The sequence below is a fragment of the Triturus cristatus genome, chromosome 7 (genome assembly GCF_964204655.1).
Source record: "Triturus cristatus chromosome 7, aTriCri1.1, whole genome shotgun sequence".
Classification (NCBI taxonomy): Eukaryota; Metazoa; Chordata; class Amphibia; order Caudata; family Salamandridae; genus Triturus; species Triturus cristatus.
Genome location: NC_140590.1, coordinates 810,563,107 through 810,584,323, shown reverse-complemented (window position 1 = coordinate 810,584,323; position 21,217 = coordinate 810,563,107). Strand labels below are relative to the sequence as shown.

Here is a 21,217-nt window from a genome sequence, read left to right as displayed (position 1 = left end):
GACTTAGGCCCAAGTCTACTACCCTTTCATAGGAGAGTCTAGTGAGTGATTGACTGTCTCAGCCCTCCTCGTATTTCAGAGATCAGTCTGGGGTACGGTTGACTTTTACCTAACCCTACCAACCTTTCAGACGCACAGACGCATGGAACTCTACAGAATTCTCGAGATAATAGCAAGCCTCTAAGCTACAATACTAATGAAAACACTAAAAAGAAAACCTGCCGCTACTGTTCAGTTCTGGCCTGCACTGGCCCCGCATTCCTAAGTATGAAAAGAGAGGGTGGGGGACCCTGCCAATGCTCGCTTTGAAGATCGCTTATTGAATGTTGTGCCTGTCTGGGCAAGGACTTCACTACCAGAGATCACTCCGTGTTCCCTAATATGCTTTTGTGGTCAGTAAGTGGCAGAGTGTGAGGCGCGGCTGTGCAGTGCCATTGTGTGTTTTGAGTAATCCTTAGGGGGCACAATGCCCAAAGACAAGCCTGTTCACCACCCGGGGCAGCTGTGTCAGGCAAACGGAACAACAAGTGGTGGCGGCCTTGAGGCAGGACGCAATCCAAGACCCCGGGAAGACCGCGCACTGGTCACTCCATTGGCTTGTGCAGGGTACTGGTGTGGTTAGGGAGCAGGAGAGATCCCAGGTCTGCAAACACAGCCTTTGTCCAGACACCCGAGTCAGGATCGATGCTAGCTCCAAGCATGGAGGCAGTGCCACAGTTACAGCAGTTATGGGTTATGATGTTGTAAGATTTTAGCTGGTCCTAGGTGTGCAGTAAGTGCAGTATTCACTGAGATCCAGCACATTGCGTTTGTGGATATAAACTGGGTAGTACTTGGCCCTGAGTAAGATCTCCAGCGGTTCCAGGCAGCGGATCCAGGAGTACAGCCATGACAGGGCGCTCTGAGCCTCAGAATGCCCGAGCAGGTGCAGGCACAGCAGCAGGAAAGGGTCTCCTCAAGGCTGGGATGGATGGGACTAAGGTACGAGTATAGGGGAGATTTTCCTTATAGTAAGGATCGACCCCCCTGGATTGGGTTGATACAGAATGCAGGATCCTGGAGGGTTCCTCTTGATTCAATCCCTGAAATTAACAGGACAAGGATATAGGTCTGTGTAATCCCTATGCTGGGGAAAATCTTGAGAGAACAGGAGAATGTTGACAGTCAGAACAAAATATAGTTGTTGTTTGAAAAAAACCTCTATGTAATAATCACTATAGTGAAAATACTTTGTATAACGAGGACCGATCAACTGTGAAAAGTAAGTAAGCAGCACTTCCTTTTTGCAGAGAGGTTGAGTGGCTCTTCTGCAGCAGTTCAGGCGCTTCTTTTCTATCTATGAAGGAAGTCGGGCGCGGAGTCAAATGGATTAAACGCGGTTGGCCAGTGATGGCTGCACCCCCGCCCCACTCCTTATTCTTCCTTTCGGCTTCCTCGTGCGCTCCCTTGCAGGAACGTTTCTCCTACAAGTGTGGACGCTCATCATCCACCGCCGAGGATTTAAAGTCAACTCAACTTTTATGAGCTATCTGTGTGACCATAAACTGTTACTCTATAATATGCTGCATAGCATGAGTATACATATACTCCTCATATCAAGCTCTTCCATTCAGTGGTCCCTTGAGGACTTTTGTCTCACCCTGGAGGTGCTTAATTTCCTCTCCCTGTGTCCTTTATGTACTTATGCCCTGACGATGACCTTATAATGCATTTAGGGACAGTGGTGGCTGGCACAGCTAAGAGTGGTGAGGCGTGGCAGGGTGGGGGTCGGGGAACTCGACATACGACGGGATAAGTTAAATTATAATAAAACCACTTACTTTGCACTCGCAGCATCGCTGACTCGGCGATGCAGCGAGCACAAGGTAAGTGGTTTTATTTATTTTTGTATTTTAACTTAAGTTCTCTCATTATATGTCGAGTTCCGCAACCCCCACGCCCTACCCCACCGCCTCACCGCTCCTACCTGTGCCGGCCACCACTGTTTAAGGAGTCAAAATGGTGCTGAAACTGCAGCAGAGTAGGACCTTTTGGGTCACTAATTGACAGAGCTGTGGCTCTTGTTGAATAATTGGGCCAGCTTTTTCCTTTGATTGCAGTCGCTTGTTACCACAGTGTAAATACACACATTCAAGTTCTTTCTCAGATTTTTTGTTGTGTGATCACTGGAGAACCCTACATTGCTTTGCTATATAAGTATCCGTTGTCTTTAAATGAGCCAATGTGAACCACTATGTTGAATACTCATACACAGGTTACCTTGGAATATAGATTGATCTCGTATATTCTACTCTTACAGCACATGAGCATGAAAAGGATTAGCACTTTAAAATTAGTTTTTTTCAAAGTAAATGTCATGGAGGTGAAGTCACCTGAATGCCAGGGGTAGTGGGATGCACTCTATTGACAGCAGCATGGCTCATCCATGTGTGTAATCCACCGAAAGTGAACTGGGCTCATTCAATCGTGTATACTTTTTGTTCTTCGTATTGCTTTCATGATCTCTGGCCTAATCAAGAGCTATTGGCTTTGGCAATATGTTTTAGCAAGGTTGCACACCAGAGTGGCTGCTATTTAGAATGGCCAAAAGTTAGTAAGGTAAAGGAGAGTGGCGTGGAGTGGGGTGCCATAAAGTGTAGTAGAGTGGAGTGTTATGAAGTGGTGTAGAGTGGTGTGGAATGGTGTACAGTAGAGTTGAGTGGCATAGAGAGGAGTGAAGTGGAGAGTCATGGAGTAGTGGTGTACTGCAGAGTAGATTGTCATAGAGTGGAGTGGCATAGAGTGGAGTGGAGTAGAGTGGAGTAGTGTGATAGAATAGAGTGGAGTAAAGTGGCATGGAGGGAGCTGCGTAGATTGTCTTAGAGTGGAGTAGTATCGTAGAATGGCATAGAGTGGAATAGAGTGCTGTAGACTACAGTGGCATGAAGTGGAGTAGAGTGCCAGTGGAGCAGAGTTTAATGGAGTAGAGTATCATAGAGTAGAGTATCGTGGAGTGGAATATTGTAAAGTGGAGTATCGTAAAGTGTAGTAGAGTGGTCCATAGTGAAGAGGTGTAAAGCACATTGGTGCAGAGTACATTGGAGTAAAATGCATTGGTGTTGAGTAAAGTGGTGTAGAGTACATTGGTGTAGAGTGCAGTGATGTAGATTACAGTAGAGTGCAGTGGCGCAGAGTATTCTGAGTAGATTGCAGTGGTATAGTTTGCAGGGGAGTAGAGTCGAGTGGCATAGAGTGAAGTGGCATAGAGTGCAATGGCATAGAGTAATGATGTAGAGTGTAATGGTGTAGAGTGCAGTGGTGTAGAGCGAAATAGAGTGGTATGGAGCTGAGTGGTGCAGAGTAGAGTGCATTGGCATAGAGTGCAGTCATGCAGAGTAGAGTGTCAAAGTGCAGGGTCGTAGAGTGCAAGGTTGTAGAGTGCAGGGTCATTAAGTGTAGAGCAGAGTGGTGCAAAGTAGAGTGATACAGAGTAGAACGGTGCATAGTAGAGTGGTGCTGAGAGCAGTGACATAGAGTACAGTGGTGCAGAGTAGAAAATAATGGCATAGAATTAAGTTACATAGAGTGCAGTGGTGTAGAGTGATGTAGCGTGCAGTGGCATAGAGTAGAATGTTGGAGAGTATGGTGGTGAATAGTGCATTGGTGCAAAGAAGTTGGTACATGTGCAGTGGCGTAGGGTGCATTGGTTTTGAGTAATGTGGTGAAGAGTGCATTGCCATAGAGTGCAGTGGTTTAAAGTACAGTGGTGGAGAGGAGATTGTTTCAGAGTAGAATGGAGTAGTAGATGGAAGACTATAGTGGTGCATGGTAGAGCTCAGTGACATAGAGTAGAGTGATGTAGAGTAGAGTGGCACAGCATTGATTTCAGTAGCGTAGAGTGGAGTGGCACAGAGTGGAGTTGAGTGGTATAGATTGCAATGGCATAGAGTATAGTGGCCTAGAGTAGATTGTTTCAGAGTTGAGTGGAGTGGTGAAGAGTGGAGTGGTGCAGGGTAAAGTGTAGTGGTGCAGGGTAGAGGGGAGTGGTATAGTGTAGTGGTGTAGAGTACATTGGTGTAGAGTACAGTGTTGCAGTGTTGTAGAGTGTAGTGGTGTGTAGTGGTGTAGAGTGGAGTGGCCTAGACTGGTGTAGAGAGCAGTGGCATACAGTGTAGTGGTGCACAGTAGATTAGAGTGGAATGGAGTGCATTGGCGTGGAGTGCAGTAGAGTGGCTTTGAGTGCTGCACAGTAGAGTGCAGTGGCATAGACTAAGGTGGCACCGAGTAAAGTGGCATAGAGATGAGTGGCAGAGAGTGCAGTGCTACAGAGTAAAGTGGCGTAGAGTGCAGTGGTAAAAAGTAGAGTGGAGTAGAGAACATTGGTGTAGAGTGCAGCGACGTAGAGCGGTTTAGAGTAAAGTGACAGAGTTCAATGGTGTAAAGTGACTTAGAGAGCAGTGTCATATAGTAGAGTATAGCGGCATACAGTACAGTGGTGCAGAGTAGATTGGTATAGAGTGTAGTGGCATAGAGTGTATTGGTTTTGAGGAAAGTGATGTAGAGAGCGTTGGTGTAGAGTGGAGTGGCATAGAGTGGATTGGTGCAGAGTGGAATAGAGTGATGTAGACTGAAGTGGCATAGAGTATATTGTTTCATAGTAGAGTAAATTGGTGCAGAGTGCAGAGGTATAGAGTAGAATGTCATAGAGTGCAGTGGGGCAGAGTAGATTAGAGTGGGTTGGCGTGGAGAACAGTGGGGTAGAGTGGAGCGATGCAGAGTAGAGTGGTGGAGAGTTCAGTGGCCGAGAGAGCAGTGTTGCAGAGTAGAGTGACGTAGAGTGAAGTGGTGCAGGGTAGAATGTAGTGACATAAGAGTGGAGTGATGCAGAGTGATGTAGAGTGCATTGGCATAAAAAAGAGGGGTGCAGTGGTGTAGAGTGCAGTGGAGTGGTGTAGAGTGCAGTGGCTTAGAGTGCAGTACAGTAGCATACAGTGCAGTGTCATATAGTGCAGTGTAGAGTGGTACAGGGTAGGGTGGTGCAGAGCGCAGTGACATATAGTACAGTGGTGCAGGGTACAATCGAGTGAAGTGGCGTAGAGTGTAGTGACATAAATTAGAATGTTGTAGCATATAGTAGCGAAAAGTGCAGTGGTGCAAAGTTGTTGGCATAGGTGCAGTGCCGTAGGGTGCATTGGTTTTGAGTAAAGTGGTGCAGAGTGAATTGGCATAGAGTGTAGTAGTTGAAAGTAGAGTGGAGTTGCTTAGAGTGCAGTGGCATAGAGTGGCACAGCGTAGAGTGCAGTGGCGTAAAGTGGAGTGGCACAGTGTGGTGTAGAGTGCAGTGGCATAAAGTTCAGTGGCGTAGAGTATACTGTTTCAGAGTAAAGTGGAGTAGAGTGGTGCAGGGTGGAGTATAGTGGTGCAGGGTAGAGTGCAATAGTATATAGTAGTGACGTGGAGCACAGTGGCATAGAGTAGAGTGCTGTCGAGTAGAGTGGTGCAGTGTTGACTTCAATAGCATAGAGTAGAGTGGCACAGAGTGGAGTGGAGTGGTGTGAAGTGCATTGACATAGTGTGCAGTGGGGTAGAGTAGATTGTTGCAGAGGAGAGTGAAGTGGTGTAGAGTGGAGTGGTGCAGAGTAGATTGGAGTGGTATAGAGTAGGGGTGTAGAGTACATTGGCATGGAGTACAGTGGTGCAGAGTGGATTGGTGTGACGTGCAGTGCCGAAGAGCATAGTATAGTGGGGTAGAGTGCACTGGTATAGAGTAGAGTGATGCAGAGGAGAGTAGAGAGGCATAGAGTGAAGTGGCATAGAGTGCAGAAGTGCAGAAGAGTGGGGAAGAGTGGTGCAGAGTAGAGTGTAGTTACATAGAGTAGACTGGTGCAGAGTAGAGTGGCGCAGAGTAGAGTGGCATGGAGTTCAGTGGCGGAGAGTTCAGTGACAGAGTGCAGTGCTGCAGAGTAGAGCGTCGTAGAGTGCAGTGGTGTAGAGTAGAGTGGTGTAGAGTCCACTGGTGTAGAGTGCAGTGGCATACAGCGTTGCAAAGTAAAGTGACGTAGAGTGCGAAGGTGTAGAGTAGAGTGGTATAAAGTGCAGTGGCATAGAGAAGAGTATAGTGGCGTACAGTGCAGTGGTGCAGAGTAGGTAGGCATACAGTGCATTGGTGTAGAGTGCAGATGCTTAGAATGCAGTGGCGAGGAATGAAGTGGTGTGACGAGAAGTATTGTGGTGTGGTGCAGATTGCAATATAGTGGCGTAGAGTGCAGTGGAAGAGTAGATTGTTTCAGAGTAGAGTGAAGTAGCGTAAAGTGCAGTGGTATATAGTGTTGTAGAGTGCAGTGGTGCAGAGTAGATTAGAGTGGCTTCGAGTGAATTGGCGTAGAGTGCAGTGGCGTAGAGTTCAGTTGCTTAGGGGTAAATAACATAGAGTTCAGTGGTGTCGAGGTCAGTGGCATAGAGTGGCAAAGAGTGCAGTGTTGCATAGTATACTGTCGTAAAGTGCAGTGGTGTATAGTAGAGGGGGGTGGGGAGCAGTAGCATAAATTGTAGTGGCACAGAGTAGAGTGGCGTAGAGTGCAGTGCCACAGAGAAGAATGCAGTGGCATATAGTGCAGTGTTGCAGAGTAGGGTGCCATAGAGGGGAGTGACGTGGAGTGGTGTAGAGTGCAGTTGCGATGGGTGCAGTGGTAGTAGAGTAGCGTGGGGTAGTGTGCAATGACAGAGTGCACAGTGGAATGGTGTAGAGTAGACAGGCGTAGACTTGAGTGGTGCATAGAAGAGTGCAGTCACGCAGCGTGGAGTGGAGCTGCGAAGCGTGGAGTGGTACAAAGTAGAGTGCAGTGGCGTGGAGTGGTGCAGAGTAAAGTGGAGTGGGGTAATGTGGAATGCATGGTATTGGTAGTGTGCTGCCATTACAGACAACACATCTTGAATTGATATAACCATTACATTTGCATCCAAATACAGTTTTACTGTTAATCATATACAGTGCACAAACGATAATGTATGGAAACGTCATCACCCAGTCTATTGATTTGATCATCAGCACAGTTCATTTACAGACATTTAGATTTTGTTGTGTGTTAGAAAACAAAATTAGCATCTGAACAGCCTTCTTCAAGCAGATCCTCACAAACTAGCATGACTGCCACATAAATCCTCTACTTTGAAGTCAGAGAAAGAAAAATAAACTCCAAGCTCCCTGGAAGACACAGCCTGACATTTGACCTCTGTCTTTGAATGCACAGCAAATATGACAAGATAAGAACAAGATTTAAAGGCCTGCTTAAAGAAAGCGAGTTTGTGGTAGAATACAGTAAACCAGGTTTGGGCATTGGGAGGGACGAACTTGAGCTGGACAGCCTATAGGAAATAAAGTCAGCAAATAGAAAGCCACAAAATGTGAACCTAGGTCAACTCTCTGAATGTCCCCAGGATGTATTTAGCAAACCAGACCACTATGCTGTCTGGTAGTCTGCAACCTAAAAAGGGAAAGTCTGTGGTAGCAGTTGGTTCTCATACCCCTAGCTTGCCCAATTCACATTCACTCTAAGGGGTGCAACAGAGAAGGAATGCGAGGAATGGACGAAGGAGGTTGACGTGCACAAGTACATGATTTCTCCACAGAAACATTTTAAGTGAAAACAGTACAAAACAGTCAAGTGAAAAGGGCAGAAACCAATCAAAGCACATCATTATCATAAAGATTAAATAATTGAGAAAGAAAATATCATTTGTAACCTCAGGACAGACCCTAAGAGGTTACATGATCGGTGACTGAAAAGAGAGTCCTGGGAAGAAGAGGTGAGTCTGATATCTGAGATATCAGAAAATTCTCAGGATCAGGAATACATCCACAATTCCTAGACAGGAGGCAAGCTTGTGATTCCTCAAGTACGTATTGCACACATTTGGCTGTGCAAAACTAGGGATCTGATTACGATGCTGGTCGGCAGAGCCTCCAACCAGCATCATGTCGGAATATAAAATGACCGACTAGTAGTCAGCGGTTCTATCCGACTCAATTAGGATGCAACCGCCCATAAGGCGGTTGAAAACATCAATTTTTCCGCCATTGAAAGGCTACTTGAAAGGGACATCGTAATCCCTATGGGGGTGCCTGAGCAGGCACCGCCCCATTCTAGGGGTTTACATTCCGACCAGCGGTCGGACGGGCTCCTTGAGTCCATCAGAATCATCGGTCGGTCCCTCCGCATGCTGCCTCCGACAGCCGTGCATCATAATGCGGCAGTCAAAACGCAGCACTAGATGTCGGTCAGACGGCAACAGACAGGCCATCGGTTGCAGTCCGACCAACATCCTAATGAGGGCCTAGTAGTAGATATGTTACACCGGACATTAAAGCAATTCAATGTGGAATGATTAGGTGTTGTTTTACCACTTCATGTAAAGTGGAAGAGAGATTTTTAAGATACATTACTTACAATTCTCATTAGTGAATCCTATATTTTACCCTGTTCTTACACCACACCTGGAGCCTCTGAAGATCTTGTTTCTTGCTTGTCCTCACTCTCTACTGGCTGCGCCAAAAAGTGGCACTTCCATTCTTTGGTAGGGCACAGCCTTGCAGTATCAATATTACATACATTGCAAGTCACTCATGAATACCCCTCAAGCGCGCCACGTAGACTTACTGTAAGTATGTTGTATTCTCCAGCACGAAAGGTACTCCTGGAGAAGACAAGACCAGAGGTGGGGTGGATGGAGAAAATGTCATCTTCTTGATCCTGCAAGCTGTATGTAACCTGGGCATTCAACCCTTCATCCTGGTCAGAGGCCACCAGCCTGTAGATATTAGTGGGGTCCACAGAACTAAGTCTTTCTGGGAGTTGGACACTGAAGCGTTTCTGGAGGAAGGTTGGGGCATTGTCATTGGCATCTAGGACCTGGATGATGACCCGGGAGTTCGACTGCAGTGGGGGGTTCCCATTGTCTGAGACTGCGACCTACAAGAAGAGTGAGTTAGCAGAAAATATTTAGTCAGTCAGGACATCAATTTAAGAATGGTACATCAGGGATTATACCATATCATTCATTACTAGATTGTAAGTACAAACTCATTCCCAAAGAAACATCAGAGCAAGTTTAAATATAATCACATAGCTGTACTTATTTAAAGAAAGAAAAATATACCATTCAAGTAACAACTAAATGGAATAGCCAAGCTATAACTGAACAATAGTTCATTACCAATTGATTTTCAGTTATCGCCAACCAATAGAAATATCATCTATTTTTGTTTCATTCAATGTTTTTTTATAGCACGAAACTGCTACAGATGAGCTACAATGCTTTGTTGGTACAAGGAATTGTTAAATGAGTGCAATTATACACACTACACTTTATAAGTCAATTAAGATGTTTCTTCAGCAATAAATTGAATGAAAAGTGCTCTTTCTACAATACAAAAAAATAGTGAAGGGTCAATTGGAGCAAGACCAAGGTTGATGTGCATATGACTGCTCCCTGCCTGAAGTGGCACAATGAACAAAAAATCATGGAATGAAAAGCAGTTGAGAGTACTTACCAGTGCCTAAGATTAATTCAAGCCTCCCACCCATCACTTTTTGTTCCTCTTATTGTGATGCACTAAGTGCAATGGTACATGCCCAGATCCCGTAGCTCACTGTGCCATAGGATTTAAGTTGCACCTCACTCATGAGGCCCAATTACACTAAAACTGGTCTGGGTTTGCTTTTGTTCCCTCTCAGAGGTGTGGCTGGAAGTTCATTCTGACTCTTCCATTTGGAACAGGACCATGGTGGATATACATATGGTTGTGCCCTATACGGAGTGATTCAATCAGCAACAAATGATGAACTTAAATGCAGTCAAGAGCAATTATCAGTGGCTGATGCTAATTTAGGTATCCTGCCATCACTTTTCTTTATCAGTGCAATGCACAAACATCGACAGATATCACCATGCCCTGTAGCCCACTGTGTGCCATCAAACTCAAGCTGCACCTCACTGATGGTACTCAACAAGACTGAAACCATTCCGAAGTAGCGTATATCTTCATTCAGGCGGGAGGTGCTTTTGCTGTTCGGGCCTCACTGTTCTCTTGCAGCAGGATCATGGCTTATTGGCATACGGTTGTTCTCTGTCTGCTGTGGCATAATGAGCAAACAGAGTTATGAAGTGAAATTCAGCATAATCACCAGTGGCCGAGGTTAATTCAAGAATTTCATCTTTCACTTGTTGTTCATAGAAGAACATTGAACTGAAAGAAACATGATGCGTCGAGACAGAGATTAATTAAGGGGCATATTTACAAATAAAGTGGTGAAGCGTTAAGCTAAGAAGGCTAACGACACGCTCCGTCACTTTAGAAATGCAGGGCATCACCATATTTACAAGAATATGGTGCAGTCCTGCATTTCCCCCTGCGCTGGCGCCAAATTTAACAGCATAGTGCCAAAGCAGGCACCCTAGCTCCATAGATTGTTTATGTGCAGGAAGGGAGACCACAATCCTCTCCATCTCTTCCCATTCACTGTCTCTGAGTGACTGACAGTGACCAGGTCACAGTCCTCACAAGAGCTATCAGTATTGCATGTCCATAGCTCAGCCTTAGGTGCCATTCTAAAATGACAGGGTAGACGTTTCTTATAATGCACCAGTGCACTGACCCGCGGATATGAGTGAGAAACTACAGGAACCCTTACGTCCTTGGCAGCGACGGTGTGCACAGGCATCATGGTAGAAATATGAAGAATTTATTTTTCTGCAGTCAACATTTTGCACAAACAAGGTCTAGGCAAATTTATTAAGATGCACAGTTTGAAAAATAATTAGTTCTTACTTCATTTGTATAATGTCCCTATGTAAACATGTGCAGAAAATTGTAAACATGGGAAAAATCAACAAGAAAAAGTGTATTAAACAAACAAGTGATGAGCAAACAAACTCTACTGTAACAAAACACATATAAAAGTTATTTTAGATATTTTAATACTCAAGCTAAACTACTTTTAAACTTGTGAGAGGTATATATAGGAATTTCAAATGTTTGATTTGTTAATATTAACATTTATAACGAGTCTATTTATTGATATAGAGTTTTTTGACTCCAGCATAGACCTGAGGTCATCACAGAACTGTAGATCGCAATATCAGTATCAACAATATAAAAACATATACTAGACAACAATTATAGTCTAACTGAAAAGGAAAACCACAAAGACCATATGGCATTATTCTAACAAGTAGAAAGAAAATCCTTTACTCCCTAACGAAAGGCTTATAAAACTAACAGTGATTTATAAAAACAGAAACCCTCATTGCGAGTGGCTTGATCATTTCTGTTATATGCAGTAAAACCTGTTACCCCACATACTGTAATTAGGAGTTTCCAAGTTTTTGTCGCACCTGGCACATACTCAGTGTAGTAAACACATCTCCCTTTAAATTTCAGCAGGTCGCACTTGCCGGAATGTAAATGAAGAAAAAAGGCCAGAAAATACCAGAACGAGCAGATTTTAATGCAGTAAGTATCAAAATGTGCATGGTATTCCATTTCATGGGCAAAAATTGTAATAAGCTGCAATTATAACACCTGATAAATTCCAAGCACCTCGGTGGCCGATTTCATCAGATGCGATACTGATCACATCTAAAACCAGGCAATTCGTAACAAAAGTGTTGCAGGACGATGTTACCACCCCAGCAAAGAGACGGTTCAGAGTCTAGCTCTTTCTAAAACTTCGGAGTTTCTGGAAATTGAAACACATCTGGTCTGAAGAAGAACAGTGGGCAAAGCAAACGTTTCAGGATTGTGGCCTTATTTAGAGATTTACAGACTGGGTACTCCCTCCAAAATGTGGCTAATTTACCGTCCACTGTATTACAGGTGCATTATAGCCTATTGCACTTATAAGACATTCTTGAAAGAGAACCCGACTGAAAAAATTCAAATAAGGTCCTTGAACTGTACACCCAGGATTGGATGCCAATATCACAGGTAGGTTCTTCCACATTGAATAGGCCAATGGTGATGGGGTTTGGACGTCAAGGGATAATACTTAAAGGTATAACGATGTGTGGTTAGCATCCTGATACCCGGAGATGCCCAGCTTATCAACCAGTGGCTCTAGGCCTAGATAAACAAGATGGGGAATGGGGAGGAGCTATGAAGAGGAGCAAAGCAGGACCAGCTAAGAGCTCTCCTTCTAAACCACTGAAAGAGATTAGACAGCAAAGAGGATAAGCAAGCTAAGTCCATCTTCATTCATTCTTTTGGAATATGAAAGGTCAACTGGATCAAAGGCCGCTGAGAGACTGCATAGGACCAAATGACAGTCATCCCACCATCAAGCATATGCTTTATGTCACCCAACAACTGCACTGAATTTTTTACGGTGTCTGTTAATCAAATGTAGGCCAACACACAACTCAATCAATTTTTGCAAAAGGGATATATCAGTGATATGGACAGTGACATCCTGACATTTACCCTAACAGATCAACACCATTGTTCACTTCTCTGAGCACCTATTTCCAAAAGCAAACCAGACTCCTGTTTATTGAGGAAACTTTGGGACCACCTGGAAAGTCAACCCCGATCCACCAAAAAGACATGCCCTGGTAATGGCCGATTGATTGCTATCAAAAAGCAAAATAGCAAAACGAATAAATACAATAACAGCACACCAAAGCCCGATGCGGGGTCTATTTTTTTTTTTTAAATAGGTTCATTATAATGCAAACATTTCAACAATCAAGCAAAGAACCTCGCTGTAGGGAAGTATTATCCAATTAAAGCTAAAATAGACAAAGCCCACAGAAGTAAAGTTGAATCATCCTATGTGGACCACTGTTGTTGCCAAATGGTGTGACTGACAAACCTCCCACAATCCTACTGAGCTGCTAGGAAATGACAGGAGAGGAAGCTGTCAATGCAGGAGAAAATCACAATAAAGCGAAATGAGGTTGCAGAATCACCTAAACAGAACATCCATCAGCACAAAGAAGCTAATGTTTCTCTGAAGTGTACAACAGTTTTTGCACACTTATTAGATAGTAGAGTTATTTGATTTTACAAGATGACATAGTTAATTAGTAGACCTAAACATAATATACAGCATTCAGCGTCTTTTAAAGCCGAAAAAGCTTTCAGCTTTCACAGGGTAGAAATATTTGTCAATCGTTTTGTGCTAATTCGTGGAAGTGAACTTTAGAACATTGGAGAAGGCAAAGCTTGAAAAGGTTGCACATTAGGGCCCAAAAGATCTCATGATCATGGGACACTTGTCTAGGTGTTGTGTAAGATGTACCTGCACATCTCTGTTTCTCCTAGAGAGAATGATTTTAAAAAATGATTTCTATTGGATTTCGTTAGAAATAGTCACAATCAACTGGCAGCATCATTGGTCACTATAGCAATACAATTCTAGAAATAACGGTGGATTCCCTAACAGGTTTTTTGGCTCCAAAATTCCAAGATGGCATATGAAGTTCCGCGTCCCTTCCCAAAAAATCAGATATCATTCTTTGAATCATTCATAGCAAACTTAATTTTTCTGGTTGCATTCTGCGCCATGTTTTTAAGCTTGCCTGCGCCATTACTGTCAAGGATCAAGCATATGCGCATCAGTCCGGTATTGCCACCCCAAAAGAGTCTGTCCAGCTCAAACTGCTAAGCCAATTTCTGCTTTTCAATGGAACACAAGCAAACTCGGTTGGACTTTGGTAAATCCAGACATCGATCCAAGCTCGATGTGGCCATTAAATCAGCACCAACGATGTACAGTAAGGAAGAAATGCATCTTTGGTTGTTTGTATTGTGGGTCATTGGACATTTGATCTAGTAGGTAAGCCTGGACTGACCGCCACTTCGGAGTGGGGTCCAAGACTCATCTGCCTTTGGTTAGTTCCTTTCTGTAAACATTGAAGAGCTCAAGAAAATCCTTGGGTGTATATGGCTGTGGTTATCTTTGATAGGCTCATTACTAATGTTTCACATTGATTAAAGCATTTTCATCCGTCACCTTTTTGCTGGCTACAGATTGCATTCTGAGGAGGTGAGAAGGGGAGAGGGGAGGTCCCTGGGTCCTTCCCCAAACCAGCCTGTGTATGTGCACCCCGCAGTCCTGTAATGGAACTGACGCGTATGTCCCACGCTGGCCTCACTTACCTCAAGGTTATGCTCTTCTTTGAATTCACGATCAAGCGGATGAGAGGTAGTGGAGATCCAGCCTGCCAGGGAAGGAGAGAACTGGTGTTAGTAATGCAAGAAAGAGGTACTAGGGCTTCTTCGGAGTATTAGAACCAATAGGTGTTTAGGACTTTTGTGGGGTCAGCACCAGTAAGAAGATTGTATATAAAACAATGGGCCTATAACAGAATTGAAACTGAACTATACTAACAGTAGACTTCAGCAGAAACCAGTGGAACAATAATGAGTCAAACAAGCAGCAGCCACACTTCACACTATGCAAGGATTTGTATCTAAAACTGAGAAATTAATGTTAATTTAAAACAAGCACAGTTACCTCTGTGGCACAGCAACATAGGGGACAAAGTTTACCTACAAAGAGGAAAATTCACTGTGACTTAACATTGGTCCAAAACCACTGGAATTCACATTATCCTACGAGTCAATGCTAGTCTAAAACTGAGGCATCCTCAGTAACTCACTGAGTAATTTTTGTTTCATTTTTTAGATTGTGCGGTTGTCTGCACTACTTAAAAAGTTACAAATATTTAAACAGTTTGGTCCGGTGGGAGTCCCACAGGACTCCCACAGTACCATGAATTAAAAAACATAGAGTGGTCTGCTTGGCCAAGCGGGTCTTTTTTCCCATTGACCATCTCAGTCCCATGGGACCAATACTGCTTCTGTGGGAGCGAGTGACCTGATTGTCTGGCTGCAGCACTGAGAGAAATGTTGGCGTTCCATTACAGGTCACTGGGACTTGGTCCCTGTGTCCTGAATCTGTATAACAAATTGGACATAAGGTGGCAGTGTAGGGTTCCCTGACCCCCCGGCCCTTTTGAGAAGGGGGGGTCCCAGAGACCCTCCCCTGATGCAATTTAATTGTGTTTCTTTTGTGGAGCAGATCCTGCGGATCTCCCGAGGGACCCACTGAGGTCTCCTGTGAATACTGCAGGACCTAAGGACCCAGAGCAGAAAAATGTGGAATGTGTCTGTGGGGGGTAGGCCACCCATGGGGGGACTGGGCACAGGGCCTGCAACCAACCTGCGCTTTGTACGACCAATGATATGCTCAGCTAGGGATTTGGGTGAATATGAAAAAAAACTGAAATTCACTGAAAACCCAAAGGTTAAAGTGACATTATAGTTAGGAATGATAATGAACTCTTACTTTCCTTTAAAAACAAACCTTAGAAATTCACAGAAAAAAACAAAGATCACCAGGTTCAAGTGACGTTCCAGTTAGGTATAGTAATAAGATCTTACTTTACGTTAAAAAGTCCCAGAACTTCACTGAAAAAAACAAAGGTTAAAGTGACGTTATAGTGAGGTATGATAATAATATCTATCTTTACATTAAAATAATCCTAGACATAAAGTATATTTTTAAAACAAAAAAATGCTGAAATTCACCAGTTATATTATAGGCCACAGTTTCGGCTGAAACATGTTGACATGTGGGATGTAGGAGTAATAATACTCTCCAAGTACATCCTCATTCTTGTTTTGTTCACCTCATCACCACCCCATTATTAAAGCGATTAGATTCTTCGGGTAGGCGATCAAGATTTTTATGTTTATCCTTTGTCTGGATCCTCCACCCCTCATGCCTGCATACACCCTCCACATAACCGAGGGCCCGCGGCCTTTAGATGATTCTTTCGTGAGGTATGTGAGATCATCCCATAGATTTTTAGGAATATTCTAAGGGTCCGTTTTTGGTAAACCCTAGGGACATCTTTTACACCAGCAGGAATAAGGTATTGCCCGGAACCAGGAGCACAGAGGCACTCGTACTAAGCCGCTATAGCACCACGTTTGCTTTGTGTGGTAATAGTGTTTGGGAGGATGCAGGCGTAGTCAGACTTCCCTTCTCTATCATTCCCTCGCCCCCAGGACTCAAGGCGGCACTATTGCGATGTATGATCATTTGGAAGCAGGTTACTGTTGTGCTTCACTTTCTGACATGCAACTATTGCTCGGGCCTGTTTTTTTTTTTTTTTTTTTTTACCTCAACTGCTTCCTTTACTTCAGTTATCCAATTTTAAAAACGGATTAGCATTACCAAATGTTTTGTTCACATTAATATGCTTCCTTGACAGGTACTTGGATGTAATTTCTAGATATTCCACTTTTGTATTTTCAAACATTGTTTTCTGTAAGGTACTTACAATACAAACGCTGAGCCTGTTTCCAAGTCCACGCCCTTTGAGTAGCTGAGGTTCTCACAAATATGGCCATGTGATAAGGGTGGTTTTAGGGCGCCTGTTTTAACAGTCAGCAGTTTAACCACACAGCCTCATCTTTCTTGAGTATGCGAGCCTAATCGTTTAATTCCACAATCTTTTGTGAGTTGGACTTTAATTCCAAGAACACCTTCACTATAAACTAGTGCTTACAAGGCCCATCCCATCTGGCAATGACACGTATGCATTTCACACTAGAGTGCTGGGGCCTCCAACATCCGGGAAACCTGAATTGAGGTAACACGTCCAAATCTGGACACCAGAGCTTCACATCAATATTAACAGTTTGCTGTTTTTGTAGCACTGACAAATAACAGGTGTAACCATTGGCCAATTTGTTGATATTCAGTTTTATTGATCTCAGAAGACCTGTCAAAGGTTAATCCAAAAACAAATGTCATTAGTGAGAGCTGAGCAGACTCAGACACTTTACTGCATTAGAGAAAACCCACAGGCTGCGACAGACATGGTGCAAAGTCTGAGTTAGAAATTCTATCACGCGTGTACTTTAAACTGTATACACTAGCGAGTTCTAGAGCTATTTCATTAACTCACAATATAAACACAGTAAAAGAGGGCCCAGACGAGTGGGTCTAGAGGAAAGAATAAAGAACCATTCAGTATTTTAGTGACACTTTAAATAGTTTAGTGGAATGCTACTCTGTTCGGTGGGCATGGGCGGTAAAAGGTATGTTCTTGCATGCGGTCTTTATAGGAAAGGTTTACAGCGCTGTGCATAATGTTTGAAGATTGTGCGCTAATCCTCCAACAACCAACGTATAACTACTGTTAAGCATGAGGTGTAGTGAAGATATATAGGAAAGACAGATGTGCTATTGTGTATGTTTACTATAATGTAGTGCAAGCTTTTCACGCAGTGCTTAATTTGAGCCGGTGGTGTCCAGTGCTCCTCACCAGCACTTAATTGTCAACACTGGCACTTATTACAATGTGCCACATGGTGGTGCTGTTTAGCTCATTTAGGAATAAGCACAACTATAGTTAATTAAGCATATAGTAAAATGACTAATGCCTGCCATTTAAGCCACTCATATAGCTCGGAGGGGGTGGGGGTCTGTTATAGTCAGACCTGTCACACTTACACCAGTGTGGTGGTTAGTAGTTGTATCGGTTTTGTCATTGGCAGCATGGCAGGGGCAATTGGTGGTGCAAGCTGCAGGGGCCTCCTGACGAGGGCCCTGGCAATAATTATTTTTACAAATGATGCAATGTTTTCACGGCGTCTGGCAGGAGCGGTCATCAGCAACAGAAATAACTAATCCATCGGGCTGAGATTAGTGAATAACCAGATTGTGCAACCAAAGACTTAAGGGGCCATTAAATGTATGCCAGTATCCCTGGAAGGCAATACTGGGCCCCAATATTACCATCGGATCATGTCTGGCACACACCGGCCCCTATGAATGGAGCATAACATGGAGCAGCACCGATTTCCGCATGTGAGCCTGTAATTCTGGAATGACCTCGAGGGTTCATGAACCTTGGATAATCGAATATTGCATAGTGAAGCCAACTCCACCTACTCCCCTTCTTAGTTAACTTATGGCCTGTATCTAACCTCCAGAGCTGTGAAGGAAGCCCAGAGACAAGGGAAAAGGGAGTGTGGATGAGAGAGAGAGACTTGTGCCACCAGGCTGTTTGGTGCACTGGATTTTCAGATTGCTGGTGGCACATTGTCAAATACTCACAGGACTATGGTGGTGGTGGCACAGAGAGACAGGAATAAGTTAAGTATAGCACCAGATATAAAATCATTGTGAATAGACACGAAGGTGATAGGTCATAAATGCTTACCCGTGAGCGGAGGAGTTTCACTGTAACTAGTCCCCAGGAAAACCTGGAAACTCGTCTGAGAATTGAAGATGATCGAACCCTCTCCAGTTCTGGGAAATTCTGAGTGATGCTGGAATGAGGATTCACAGAAAGGCAAGAAACGAAGCAGGACTGGACGAAAGCACCATCAGAGTCAATGTGGAGAACTTGCATGAGGGACCGAGGGGAACAGAGGAGGAGAAAAACAATAAAGTTGAGGAAACAAGGTTGGGTGCGAACTGATAATAAAGCGAGAGAGAGATGCAATAACTGCTATTGCCAAACTCCTCTTCGCTCTTCTCCTGAGTCTTTTATGGGACTCCACCTATTGTGACCTGGAAGGGTCAGCATGGGCTAACAGCTCTGTAAGGGCTGGGGCAGCATCCAATTAGCAAAGCCCTCGAAGTGCCTGCCCTCCATGAATGTAGCTTCCACTGTCCCATCTTCCATCTTATTCATTTCCTAGGTCATTTTCTCCATCTTCTCCATTTGCTGTGCCTTTTCTGCTGAGCTATTCCTGGAGATTTTACATTTTTCCCAGGCAAATTAATGCAGGATTGTCGCACCCAGAAAACTGCACACCTTGTAATCCTGTTGCGACCAAAACTCCTGCTTTCAGCCAAAACCGAGAATATTGGGCCACTCATAATGAGAGTCTCATTATGGTTTCAGGAACCAGGATAAAGTTCAGGCTGGAAGGGCTTGGCAGCCATTATTAGATATGCATCTCTGTGTACTATTTGTTTGTCGGGTGTGCCATTTCCACAAAGCTTGCCGACGCTACTCTCATTATACTTTTATGACAGCAATATCCTTTCGATTATCACGCAGGATAACTTGATTATTCTTCAATTAGCTGGGATTAAAAGCCACTGAAAGATCATATTGGATAAGGGAAGTGGTAATAGAAGAAGTTATGGAAAAGGCTAAAAATTGGGCTTTTTACCCACTTCATCAATGAGGTAATGGTAGCGAAAACAGAAAATGCAGTTATGCATGGTTCAACTGTTAAAATGCTGACAACCTAAAAATTTGGAATGCTATAACTTTGATGTGTCACTCCTTAGAGAAACAATTCCAAACTACCCAGACTTTAAATTAAATCAAAATAGATTCATACAATGCACAGTGCCTCCGGGCGATGCTAGTGCTAGGCCAAAAGCTCCCATGAACGCCTACAAATATTTCATGAAGGCCATTAAATGGAATGTTTTGGGTCTCAACATGGAGGGTGATATATCCTTTCATTGTAACTTCTAAACTGGACTCACTGCTTCACCTCCTTATCTGTTTCATCGCCTTAATCCTTAAAATTGTAGGCCCCACCTCTGTTTAATGAGCACTTAAGGAATCCAAACCTCTGGTCTATACCTTCCCTACCTAGCTAAATATATAGCGGCACACCAGTCAGTTAATGCACTCAGTGATAGCTGATATCATCATGTTAGCATCAATTGAGCAGGCAACAGCTGGCAGCTGGGGCACAGCCAGATTAACCTGACTCCAAGTGACCAAAATCAGGGTGCTCAGCTGCTTGTCTTGCCTCATTGACCCCAGGGTTAAGATACTTCCAGTTGGTGAAACCACTTCACCACACTGCAGACATCTATGACCAGATGTCCTACGTGAACTGTCACTCTCATCTGGCCACAGGGTAGGACTGGTACAAGAAATAGACCTTGTCACCGAAGTAAAAGTGGCCCCATTATAGGACCAGAAAGCTACAAACGTCGTCCAAATTTGCAGGCCAGTTTGAAATAGTAAAGACACACTGCATGGGTATTTTACAGGGAATGGGAGACTACATGCATTTGTGTTCGCTGCAGGCAATTTGTGTGATAATATCAAAGAGTTCAACAGTAAAAGCCTGGCCATAAAACAGGCCCCAAACAGTAAAAAAAAACAGCCAACACACTAATCTGTCAGACCGGCCCATCAGGCACTGCCTGATTGCGCTATAGGCCAGTTCGAACCTGTCTGGCCACGTGAGGAGTCAAGGCATCAGGTTTTACTCCATACTTTCTCAGACAATCAATAGCAACAAAGCAAGGCTCTCCACCCAGCCAAAGTGTAAACAATACAAATCTCACAGTGAATAGACAGGATCTGCTACAGTCCTTTCTGGCTTCACCTTGGTCTTCATGTGGGACTATGCTACCCTGCAAATTCACGAGGGAACTGAAAGCCGTGTAAATTGCCACAGAAACATTAAACTGGACATGGGTCCTAAGGAACATAACAAGGGATCCATGCCACACTCAATTAGTCACTAAGTAAAGTGCTCTGCCTGGGGATGCCAATCAGCGCGGAGTAAACTGCACTTATCAATACAAATAATGGAAAATGACCTAACCAGTTGTGACACTCTGATCACCAAAAGACTGGCTGATTATCCTTTAACATGAAGGAAAACACTTTTGAGGTGTCAAACTTTGAAATGATACACTGTCACAAAAGAAACAACCGCTCGCTAAAGCCCCCCAACCAGACCAAAACTAGACACTCCAAATCACTGTGCCCACCATCCGTACAATGGGGAACATGCTGCTGCCACAGGGCCTAAACCCTATACCCATTGTAACATTTCTTTTTATTTTATTTCATTTCTGTTTTATTGTTGCATGTACTACTGACTTGAATGTACAAAATGTACTAAAGAGTTGTTCATGTTTACCTAACAATGCAAAGCTGGGGTTGAGATACAGCAAAGACATCTTTAACACTTTAGTAGATGAAAAGTTAAAACACAACTACAGGAACATAATTTAACCATGTTGGCTATCACCTAATCAACTATACACGACTATCGCGCTGTACAGTCGTTTGATATTCATATTCAAGCCTCCACTGCACGACAAAAAACACTGTGAATCTGCTATGGAAGAAACTTCTATACTGTATAAATACAAATTATAAAGACAATTGCAAAAAAGATGGAAAAAAGAAACATTTTTTTTATTTTTCTCCATTTGCTTCATAT

The 21,217-nt window shown here is 43.7% G+C and overlaps 1 protein-coding gene across 3 annotated transcripts in view; it reads right to left on the bottom strand.

Moving 5' to 3' along the window:
- FAT2 (FAT atypical cadherin 2) overlaps positions 1-21,217 on the bottom strand; it is a 249,212-nt gene that overhangs the window by 125,840 nt on the left and 102,155 nt on the right. For all 3 annotated transcript variants that reach the window (XM_085617672.1, XM_085617673.1, XM_085617674.1), the window contains exons 4-5: positions 14,138-14,199; positions 8,637-8,948 (exon numbers count right to left, since the gene is read on the bottom strand). In XM_085617672.1, the coding sequence (XP_085473798.1) occupies positions 8,637-8,948; positions 14,138-14,199 (374 nt within the window). The remainder of the gene's footprint in view (positions 1-8,636; positions 8,949-14,137; positions 14,200-21,217) is intronic.